Genomic DNA, 12,189 nt, shown 5'->3' with positions numbered 1-12,189 from the left:
CATATTGCCCTACGCCGGCTTTTCATATCAAGCCCTTTGCTCTTTCGCCAGGACCGCTTGCTGAATTCAAGTCTGCTAGCCAGCGATGGTGGCTCGAGCGCTGTACAACGGGAAAGAGAGAGGGGGGCAGCACCGCTTGTCCTAAAATCACACCCATCCTTGGGCTCCGCAATGATTGAAATGGGCCATTAGTATGTTGAACTAACTTTTCTTCCTTCAAGAGGATCTTTTACTAAATTTCAAAGACAGGCAGCTGTACTTTTGTTTTCCAGCGCTGCACTATCCAAGGCTAAAACCCTTTGCATGAAAGTAAGAATTGATCTTTTGTCTGTTTCAAGTGATCTCCCCAAGGCCCAAGTGCTCACTTTGCTGCCATGCGGAGGGCACTCTCTGCATCGCGTATGCTCTCCTCCAGCCGACGCTTGTCCTGCTCCAGCTGGGTAAGATGTCTATTGAGCTGACGCAGAGATTGATCTTTTCTTCTCAGCTCCATCTTTGCCTCGGAGAGACTCTGGGAGCAGACAGAAAGCAGAGTTACTTGTCAGCTCCGATAATTAACTTCAATTTATGCCATAGGCTATTAAACAAAGAGGAATACAGACTGACTGTGAAATAGATTGAGGCTATTTTCTAATAAAAATAGTATCTATTTACCCTTCTTACAACATCCACCGCGTTGAAAAATTTAACTGCATTACAGCAGCACACAAGAACACTCCCACCTGCCACAATCGCAGATACTACAGGTGCTGTATAGATTTTTTAAAAAGTTATTTTATGCTTTCCTTACAGTATTTCGGATGAAGAGTTACCCATGCAATTTAAAGTATATTTTAAAAAGAGAAACCCCAAAGCATCTCAATTTATGGAAGCGTTTTAATGGAAAACTGCTACTCAGGAGGGAAAGGAATAGAAATATAGACGAAACAGATGGCATAAATATACATAGGAGCCAAGAGGTCGAGGGGCCTTCAGCCCCCCAATAAAATATTTGAGGGCCCCCCTCCCAGTTGATGGGCATTGCCATTCAAATGGTGTGAGTGTGCTGCACCATGTGATCAATCATAAGGGGCGGGGCTTACCACCCCCCAATATTTTATTCAAGTTGGCCACCCTGTAGATCTCTCTCTCTCTTTCTCTCTCTCTCTCTCTCTCTCTCTCTCTCTCTCTCTCACACACACACACACACACTATATATATATATAGAGAGAGAGAGAACCACCCATTCTATAGTCCCTCAATTTGTTACAATACCATTCTGACAATTACAGTGGTACCTCAGGTTACATACGCTTCAGGTTACAGACTCCACTAACCCAGAAATAGTGCTTCAGGTTAAGAACTTTGCTTCAGAATGAGAACAGAAATTGTGCTCTGGCGGCGCAGCGGCAGCAGGAGGCCCCATTAGCTAAAGTGGTGCTTCAGGTTAAGAACAGTTTCAGGTTACGAACAGACTTCCGGAATGAGTTAAGTACTTAACCCGAGGTACCACTGTATAAAACACAAACATTCCGTAAGTGAGTCATATGGCTTTTCTGATTTGCACATTTTACTGCAGTTTCCATCTCTTGAAGTCTTCCCCAGGATCTACTCTCTAACATAAAATGCTTCAAGTAGAAAATTAGTTTAGATTGATACATTCATGCACACAATTCCCCAAAGGACAAACAATTAGACAACTTGCATGCAAACTACAATCAAGGCCTTTATTCTGTTTGCTGTAAGGTAATGTTTTCAAAGGATTCTGGATTTGCTAAGCCCAATTTTCATGCAGAAGAAGCTCAAGCTCTTCTTTTAATCTAACCTTCCCTATTGTTGAAAGATATTACAATTTGTAGAGCCTAAAGATATGCCAGGGCTATATTAGATTTTTCATAGTCTCTGCATTTTGTTTATTCTTGTCTGTATTTAGAGTTTCTTACACAAAAATCTAATTCCAAAAATACGCCTTTTTATAAGAGTTTACCTTTCGGCTGTAATGCTTATTGCAAAAGGACTTAGCTGTACTGTAGCAGGACTAAATTCCTATATGCTACTTTGACAAATTAAAAAGTTATAACCTTCAAAATGGAGCCAGGAATTTTAAAATATCTGCATAACGCTTTACATCTATTCTTAACATCTTCCATCTGAGGATTTGAAAGATCAAGCAGTAGAAGAATTTGGGGTATTGATTTCCAGGAAGGCTGAGCAGGCAAACTTAGCCTATGTCAATGGAAACTCAACTGTGGAACGGAAGCCCAAAGGACCTCTGCAGGCCAACCTCAGATTATATCAAACACCTGGGAAGCAGAGGGCCACTTCTAAGATTGCTTTTGAAAGACGTGGGCACACACCTTGGGAGGATTCTGCAAATTCATGAAAACAATAACCATCGCATACATATTGGAAACGAGGCTCGTGAACCCAAGAATAGCTCTGAGATTATTTCTCTACAGGTACCATTGCTCTGAAATGGTTGTACATAGGATGACTGACAAGAGGGCTTCAAAGATCTTCAGATACAGATGTTCCTCTTGGGAGTGACTCAGAGAATGAATGCCGAGAAGAAATAAGAAATTGGGGTGGGGAGTCCAGTTCCTATTACAGTGCTACCTCGGGTTACATACGCTTCAGGTCACATATGCTTCAGGTTATGGACTCCGCTAACTCAGAAATAGTGCTTCAAGTTAAGAACTCTGCTTCAGGATGAGAACAGAAATCATGCTCCGGCAGCACGGCAGCAGCAGCAGGAGGCCCCATTAGCTAAAGTGGTGCTTCAGGTTAAGAACAGTTTCAGGTTAAGAACAGACCTCCAGAACGAATTAAGTACTTAACCCGAGGTACCACTGTACTGCATTTTAACTAGCATTTAAATGCAAAATGTACATTTAAAGTCTGCAAGACAGTGACAATACAGCTGAAGGAGAAAATATAGTTACCTTGTAACAACAGTGTTCTAGGATGAATGTGCCTATTGCCACGTATACTTTCTTTATCACATGGGCATACCACATCCACGCAAAATTCAGTTAATCGAATTTAGAAGGGTTGGTGGGAGGGAGATTGCATTACTCAAGAATTTCCCCCTTCCCTTTAAAAAAAAAAAATCATATACAAGATAAATCCATTGCTTCAAAAGCCTTTTTGATACTGCAGGAAGAACAAATGGTCCTTTTTTTCTTTTTTAAGAAAAACAAACAGCACCAAATATTTCTCTGACAGAAATATGAGACTACAAAACAAGACACATTCTGTACATTATAAATCTGAACTTAACTCTATTTTATTCTTATACAGAATGTGCTATTCCTTGCATACAGGTCTTTTGCCTTCCTACACCCAAGTACAGGGCAATGGGGGAGGGACTTCAGAGTTTAACTTTAGACCATCACTCCCTTAATGTCTTTTTTATGTTGAGATTCCACATTGAGAAGCTTAGATATTCTTACAACACTGATGGCGTTAGGTAGGCAGGCCTTCATTCTTCTTCTTCTTCTTCTTCTTCTTCTTCTTCTTCTTCTTCTTCTTCTAGAGGTCTTTTGCCCATGAAAAGTTGCAGCTAGCTATGGGCATGATTGAGGGACTGCTGTTGGTGGGTAGCAGTAGACTAAAAACCTCCTTCTGTCTGCAGAAGATAGACACAGCCTTCTCTAGACTGCAACTATTTGTGTTTTTTTAAATAATAATAATAATTATACCCCGCTTTTTACTTCAGCCGGGCTTCGGAGTTGCTTGCCAATAATAAAAAACATATAATATACAGAACTGCACCATAGGGTGCAATCCATTTGAGATTAAATAGGTTTTAAACCAACCTGTTTAAGTGGGCTTCATGTGTGCTTTAAATGTTCTGACATCGCACTCAGTAAGCAAGGCAAAGAAGGTGCTACTTCCATTTAGCATCACAATGTGAACTATATGTGATATTGGCACACAGGCAAACACAATGAATTAATGAGTGCAGCTAAGTCATCGTTTCAAGCATTCAGTTTGCAGGCAACAGGGCGCAACTTTATACGCTGGGAAAATATAAAGAGGCTAGACCATTTCTCTTCCACTTTTCCTAACAAAATAATTTAAACCCTTTTCTGCCTAGAAACACTTACTCAACAGAATTAAAACTACACCGAGTTATTTCCTATTTACTGCAAAAAAACAGCAAAAAAACAAAAGCTGGCCATTACATCCTAACTGGCAAGCTCTGTGGGTTACTTGCCCTCCCAACATGAACTGCAAACCACGATCAAACTGTGATTTGCAATTCCGGTTTGGAGAACAAGCACAAACCATAGGGAACGCGTGAGCCTTAGGCTCACTCATGCAACACCAAACCATGGTTTAGTATGTCATGAAAACCAGTTCAGAAGGGTTTGCATTTCTGAAGAGCTCCTGAAGTAACCATCAAAATGATTCCTTACTACCATTGCACCCAATTTTTACAATAAAAAAATTCCACCTTTCTTTTTTTGCCTCGGATAAAACCACAGCAGGTGGAATTTTAGCAAATTTTTGAGGTTCCGGGGGCTCCCGTTTCTTTTTTTAAGGATGCTAAATCTGCTTTAAATCCCTCCCACCAAGTTGTTCAAAGACATTAGAGGGGAAACCTGAAAGCAACAAAAGTTTACGTGACCTGGAGAGGTGAAGAATAATTTGCAGGCATCAAATGATGACTATCCTGGATACTTTCAGGAGAAAGTCTCACCTCTGCTTTTTAAACCTGGCCTTTGCAGGTTAAAGATAAACCTCAAAAATGGTTGGAATCACTAAACCTCCAAAATGGTTGAGCCATAGTCCGGAGTGCTTTAAAGTAATATATTTTCGGTTGCTAAGCCTTCCCCCTCCGCTGCCCCCCCATTCCCCATTTCTTCAGATTGATCTAATTAAAACCCCCGATAAACTTTATGGGCTCTAATATTTCCAGTCGAACGACGGAAACCAAGAGGGTGTGCCTCAAGGCAACAAGGCGGCCATGATAAGCAGCGGGCTAGCCACTAATTTCTCAACCAGGGTAGAGATTGTGAAAAGCGCGATGTTCTGATATCCAAGAAACTGTTCAGGGGAGAATAGGATAAATCAAGTTTAATAACTCTGGTCCTAATTGTTCCCCCAATGCTCAACTCTAATTACTTGGAGAACTCTCCTGACTGTCACCTGATATTAAGTTGTTGGAGGCTGAGTGTGGAACGGCGAGATAATCAATAAACATTTAGAGGGGAGAAGAATGAAGATTCCCCGTTAAGCAGTGGGAAGCGGCGGCACCCAAAGCCCTTCTGCTCATGAGAAAGCCTATGGGAGACGCGCCGTGATTGCAAAGCAATAATCCAAAGCCCTGTTTTCGGGCCTGGAGGCAGGAGTACGTCTGAGGGAAAAAGGTTAACACGGTCACCCTAATTACAGCCCACTTTCACATGCTTCATATATAAGCGAAGACAAGCCAATTAGGTAGAGAGGAAGATAAGAGAAGTTTTATTTGTATACTAATTAAACCCCTGATGAAATTAAAGGAAAAACATACAGCTCTGTAATTGTGTCTGAGAAAGGTCACTTCAGGTTCAGTTATCAGAAAAGCACAGCCTTGAGATATTTCACTTAATCCACAATACAGCCCTTTCTCTTCTTTTTTTTTTGCTCCCTGGGCCTTAATATTTACAGAAATAGGAAAATTTCAAAGCCCGATAGCGCATTTATCTTGGAAGCGTTGTCATAGACAAATTTGAACCGCTGGAAAGTTGAAGCTGGATAAAAGAGAGCAGGACAACAACAAAAACACAAAACGCCCACCTACTGCCGGCCTACAGCATTGTGCAGATGCAGAGAGTGTTTGTTTGGAAATGCAAAGAGCCTTAAGACACATTATATTTAACACATTATATTGTTAAAGACAAAATAGCCAAGCATATAAATGAGCAAGTCTTGCTGAACCAGAGCCAGGTTCAAAGTGCGTTTCAATGCCACCCCAGCTCAGCTTCAGATAACATTAGCCACATTTCGCTTTCGCTGTATTAGCTGGCAAAATGTTTTGAAATTAAAATAATACTAATATCAAACTTGGCAATAGTGCAATGCTATCCTGCGCTCCAATTATCCCTTGGAAGTGAGAGACAAGCTTAGGGAGGAAGAACTGGGAGGTGCATTTTTTTATAAAGGAGATTGCACGAACAGAATTTCTTCTCAATTTTTTGGCAAAAACTCACTTCCCACTACAATTATAACAAGATCCTGTTTACAGTGAATTTGTCCCAGGAGTCAGGTGACTCATGACGTGAATATTAAGTGAGAATACTAAGCAAGAATCCTGCCTATAGAGAAAACTGACTTTATTACCACAGTGGAAGCTTTTGTTCTAGAATACGGACTCAAGCCCTGGATTCACCTTTTCCTGCTAAGCCATCTTTAAATTCAGTCCTCCTGGGGCAACCAAAGGCTATCTTTTCGTGATGTAATTTAATCGATGTGCCCCCAAAATTGGAACTCTTAACATTTGGAAATTGACAGGTCGTTTTCTGTCATATGATGTAGAAACATCATGAGGTATCTCCATACATTACAGTGTTGTCAGAGATCTGTCATAAATAACATGTGCAAGTTCTCTAAAGTTGGTGTTTTTATTTTTACTTTTAAAAATAAATTTGGCTTGCCAATATTCCATAGAAGACAGGAGATAGCAGACAATAGTGAAAATGTTTTTTTAAAAAAATATGATCACCCACTGCAATGATCATACACTGTGATATGATTTTAAAATTGTATCAAACATATTTTAACACTTATAAACACCTTAACAAAGAAACCTACGGGGGGCAATCAAATCTAAAGTAAACCATTAGTATATCTGACCTGAAAATATTATTAAGCAAATATAATCTGGCTAACCACTGATAATAACACAGAAATTACATATATGGAAATACTTTACAGAAACACTATTCCGTGCTATATCTATCTATCTGTCTATCTGTCTATCTATCTATCTGATTTTAACCAATTTAACTTTGAAAGCTAAACTAAAAGTTCAGAATATTGAAATATTGTGCATAATTAGAATACTGCGCTGAGAAGAAGAGGAGTTTGGATTTGATATCCCGCTTTATCACTACCCGAAGGAGTCTCAAAGCGGCTAACATTCTCCTTTCCCTTCCTCCCCCACAACAAACACTCTGTGAGGTGAGTGGGGCTGAGAAACTTCAGAGAAGTGTGACTAGCCCAAGGTCACCCAGCAGCTGAATGTGGAGGAGCAAGGAATCAAACCCGGTTCACCAGATTACGAGTCTACCGCTCTTAACCACTACACCACACTGGCGTAGAGGTGCACAAGTCATATAATGAAAGCATCATGGCTTGCAATCAGAAAACTGCAAGTGGAAGAGGACCTGCCAAGTACCTCTCCTCCACCCGTAACTCCCTAGACCCTCATGGGTCTCTGTAAGGTTGCAGGACTCTCCTGAATAGGATTGGGCTAGGGCAAGCTTGTCCAACCTGTCGGTAGCGATCGATCAGTCAATCGCGGGGTGTCCCTGGTCGATCGCGTGATCCTGATTCCCCCCCACACAAAAAAGCTCAACAACACCCTCCTCCTCCACAAAAAAAGTTCAACAACTTTGGTCAATCCAACGGGTAGATCACTGCCAATTTTTTTAATATAGCGGGAGTAGATCACAGTGTCTTGGGACTTGGACCTGCCTGGGATAGGGCATGGAAGAAGACTGCTGGGGAAGGCAAGATCTGGCAAAATCGGGCACCCAGGGTGACTTCACGTGATTTTGAAGGATTACCCTCTTTCTGCTGCAGCCCCCCACTCTCACACTGTTCAGAAGAGCAACCCAACCCTCCAGAGAAGCTTTTCGGAGACACAGGAATGCGGACAGGAAAATCCTGTTCTGCAAACTTCGTTTGACTTGTGGTTCTCAGGATCCAAGCCAACAGTTAACAAGGAACATCACGATGTATGAAGCCGTAAACCAGCCAATAAGATCTGGATCTACTGTTTTGGAGACACAGTAGTAGCATGCTCAGATTTTGTAAACACGGTGATTAATGCAAACACGAGATTTTTCTGTGATAATGTGCAGTGGTAGGTTGGGCAAAGAGTAGCGGAAAGGAGGAAATGAAGTGTGCAGTCCTACTAGGTCCTTCCTTTAACCATGTTAAAGTCTGTTTAAGTGAGCAAGGGCAAACAGAATTAGCGCAGAGTTCATACGACTAAGATATCCAGTCTCATTTCTATTTGAGCAGCTATTTTGGTATGAATTTTATGGAAAGAAAGAAAAAGATGAAAGCTTTGCACAAAAGGAAAAGGAGATCATGGGAAAAGTTGGTTAAGGTTAATAAAGACGCCCACAGGGCAAGTCCTATAAGCGTAACTCTCTAGTTTAAAATAACAACAAAAACTACTAGGTATAAGGGACTTGGATATCAGAAGGTATCAGAAGCCAGAGAAAAGTCCCATGCATTGATATTCAAGCTGCTCAGAAAAATAGGGTTTAGAACATTAAGAAAAAAATTCCGCACAACTTTATAGGTCTATTGATTCCCTCTGCACATCTCAAGGTAATATAGTTACTTTGTAGTTGATTCAATGCTCTAACAAAGATCTCTCAGGAAACTGGATTTAACAAGAGCCTTCTTGTATTTTTGAACAAAATCTTAAAGGTACATAAAAGCTTTAAACTAACTGGGATAAGTGGTCTGCGTGCACGTCTGTTTAACACCTTTGCATTTAACTCGTGAAATAATCCCATTCCCCAACCCCCTCAAACGTACAAGTCAATAAATCTTTCCCACTGCAGTCTAAATTCCAAGGTCATGGAAAGAAGTGTTTATTAGTATAATTACAAAAAAAGCAATAATACCATTAAGCCTTCCGCGGCAGATTTAAGAAGAAGAAAAAACAACCCATTAGAAGCAGAAAATAAATAATAAAAAAGGGTTTGGTAGGGGCATTCCCTCAACAAAGCTACAGAAGGCAAACCAAACATCAATTTTCATTAGTTGTTGTTATTTTTGTTGTTGTTGTTTGTAAATATATCTCCTTATTTAACCATCCTAAGGGCAGGCGCTGTTGCAAATTAAGGCCAACACAATGGTTGCATTTGCAGGTAGTGCTAAGCCAGGGGTTGGCAAACTAAGGGCTACGGGCCAGATCAGGCCCAATTGCCTTCAGGATCCGGCCTGTGGATCGGCGTGGGGATTCTGCTCGTTTGGGCTGTGCCATTCCCCCCCCGAGCCATTCCATTCCCCCCCTCCCTCCCTCACACACACACACCATGGCGGCGCCTCCTCCCTCCCTCCTCCTGGCTTCTCCCCGCCCTGCCTAGAGGAGGAAGGGGGCTGGGCTGAGCTGGCTGAGCGCCATTTTAAGCATCCCCTCTCCGGAGCCAGCCCTTTCGCGCCACTCATCTTCCCTCCACCATCACCACCCTGGTGCTCCTGGGGGCCAGAGAGCGGAGCGAACGAGCTCCCTTTGCCTACCCACGAGAAGCAGGAGCAGCAGTGGTGGTCGCAGCCCAAGGGAAGGTAAGCACAGTGACTGAGGGTGGGACTACTTGCCCCCTTGCCTCTTCTTCCAACTCCCCCCAGTGCTGCTTCTCCAGCCCTCCACAAGGCCTGAGGGACAGTGGACTGGCCCGCTGCTTTAAAAAATTTCCGACCTCTGTGCTAAGCCAAATTGTGGCATAGGACCAACATGGCTGTTCCCAGGGAGATCACAGCTGCTTTGCTCCTATCAGGTCCTTTTAGTTCAGCACAATGTGACACCTAAACCAAGGTTTGGCTTAACGAAACCTTCTGAACCGGGGATTGTGGTTAAGCTCTCTACTCCACAACCATGATCTGCACTCAAAGATTCGTACTCAAGGATACAGAGTGCACCAATCTATCCCAGTTTTCTGGCGGAATATGCTCTCCATAGTCTCCAGCAGCCATCTTTCCTACTGTCCAAAAACGACTGTGATGGCCTGGGACTCGGGCTCGGGCTTGGAGCCAGAGGAGTCTCAATCCGCACCGGATCCACTGCCTCAGGTGGCAGCTGAACCAAGTCTGGGGCCTGATTCTGAAGAGCCCCAGTCTGCACAGGTTCCCCTGCAACAAGCACCAGCTGGGCCGAGTCAGGGGCCTGAGCCTACCCTGGCTCCAGATGCGGGGATTACCTCGTTGCCTCCAGCTGGGCCATCACTTATAGCTGCTCCTCTACCAGTTGTGTCAGGAGAGGCTGAGGTGGCCCCTGGGTCTAGTAACCCACTGACATCTCCTGAGCTGCAGACACTAAGGTCTGAGAGAAGGAGATACCTGAGTACTTGCAGGAAGAGTGCTTGCCTTTGGGCGAAACAGGGAGATGAGTCACCAGGGAATCAGGACTGGCCGTTACCCCGACAGAGATAAAAGACTGCTGGACCCCGCCCTAGGTTGCAGGAGCAACGTTGCTGTTTGCCAGAACCTGCCTGTGATCCTGTGCCTGACCTTGCCTGCTTTGCTGCCTCGTGTCCTGCCTTGGCCCTGTCGGACTGACTCCTCGCGGAACCCTTGGATTCGGGACCAGACCTGGACCGTGTTACTTGGGTTACCCCCAGGCCCAGCACAACGACCCCCTTCCAACTCTACAATTCTATGAAACTGATACATAAATAAAGAATCTTTAAAAGGGTATCTATGAAAATCTCTTATCCTGGCATTAAAATAGGGACCGGTACTCCTATATTTGTTAGCCAGTTTCTGGAACCCCGAGAAATTAAAGCTAAAATCTTTGCCGTGGCTTTTTGGCGGTGACTCCAGGTTGTGGAATGGCCTTTGAGGTGTATGTTTTTCAATGACAGTAGTACCTTGGTTCTCAAACGAAATCTGTTCCGGAAGCCTATTTGGCTTCCAAACAACTGAGGCGCGGCTTCCCATTGGCTGCAAGAGCTTTTTGTAGTCGGTAGAAGCTGCGTTGCACATTCAAGTTCCGAAAAACATTTGAAAACAGAAGCATTTACTTCCGGGTTTTCAGCATTCGAGAACCGAAACGTACAACAATGGAGGAGTTTGGGAACCGAGGTTCCACTGTACATGTTTTAAATATGGTAATTCGATGCCCCACCCTGGGACCATTTGGTGAAAGGCAGAGTAGAAGTAGAAAGAAAGAAACAATAAATGAAATCTCTGCAAACGTTTGGAGGAGGAATACCAGAACCTTTGATTGACTAATGAAAAAGGAAAAAAATTAGGAGCTATAATTGAAATCTAATACAGTGGAACCTCAGGTTACATACGCTTCAGGTTACATACGCTTCAGGTTACAGACTCCGCTAACCCAGAAATAGTACCTCGGGTTAAGAACTTTGCTTCAGGATGAGAACAGAAATTGCGTGGCGGCAGCAGGAGGCCCCATTAGCTAAAGTGGTGCTTCAGGTTAAGAACAGTTTCAGGTTAAGAACAGACCTCCAGAACAAATTAAGTACTTAACCTGAGGTACCACTGTATGTGTATTTAAGATACCATTTGATATTTGTTTACATGAAGCAGACGACGTTGTAAAATATATACGGTTATGTCGCACACTGTCTCATGTGCCCTTGAGCTAAAAATAAAGTACTTATGGATTTGCACACAATGTACTACACTCCTCTAAAAAATAAAGAAGGGGAAATACGAGGACTAAGAGAACTTTCTACATTTTAAAAATTGATCCAAGACCAGAATCCAACCTTTCGGCATGCCATGAGGATAATACATTCCAACAAGGCATCGTGCACATGGATTCACAGGCATGTTTCCAGCAGTCATTCCTGGGATATCAATTATGTCAAAAGCGTCCCTGAGATGCAACTTTGTGAAAGGTGCTCCAATTGAGAAAGAAGAGCAATACTTTTCTAGAACTGTTGCGCAGCAGGAAACAAGAAGGGTTGTGGCACGTGGGTTAGTGACTGTCCCAGGTTTTTCAAATCAAAATTCTAAAGAGTTAGCCCAGGCGCTATAAACACATAAAAGGATGCATCTTGCTCCATTCTCTTGTAGATATGCAAAAAAGATAATTATCAAAAAATGTTTGTTAAAAGGCATTGTCACGTTGCATGTGAACTAATGGTTTTTTTATGAATGAAAAAAATCAAAGTGTTCCAGGAATTATTTTGTTACTGAAGGAAGTGCAGGTGTAAATTCCAGTTTAAAATCCAGCCTCTATAAATTATTTAGTCGCTGAGAATATACATTATACAAAACTTTTTAAACAACTAA

At 42.6% G+C, this 12,189-nt stretch overlaps 1 protein-coding gene across 3 annotated transcripts in view; it reads right to left on the bottom strand.

Annotated features, from left to right (window-relative positions):
- The window catches only part of CCDC171 (coiled-coil domain containing 171), a 212,585-nt gene that overhangs the window by 83,736 nt on the left and 116,660 nt on the right, over window positions 1–12,189 (bottom strand). For all 3 annotated transcript variants that reach the window (XM_079959164.1, XM_079959166.1, XM_079959165.1), the window contains one exon: window positions 366–511. In XM_079959164.1, coding sequence (XP_079815290.1) covers window positions 366–511 — 146 coding nt within the window. The remainder of the gene's footprint in view (window positions 1–365; window positions 512–12,189) is intronic.

The sequence above is a fragment of the Podarcis cretensis genome (assembly GCF_951804945.1).
Source record: "Podarcis cretensis genome assembly, chromosome: 17".
Taxonomy (NCBI): domain Eukaryota; kingdom Metazoa; phylum Chordata; class Lepidosauria; order Squamata; family Lacertidae; genus Podarcis; species Podarcis cretensis.
The sequence above is the reverse complement of the archived record's forward strand: the minus strand, read 5'-3'. Positions and strand labels throughout refer to the sequence as shown.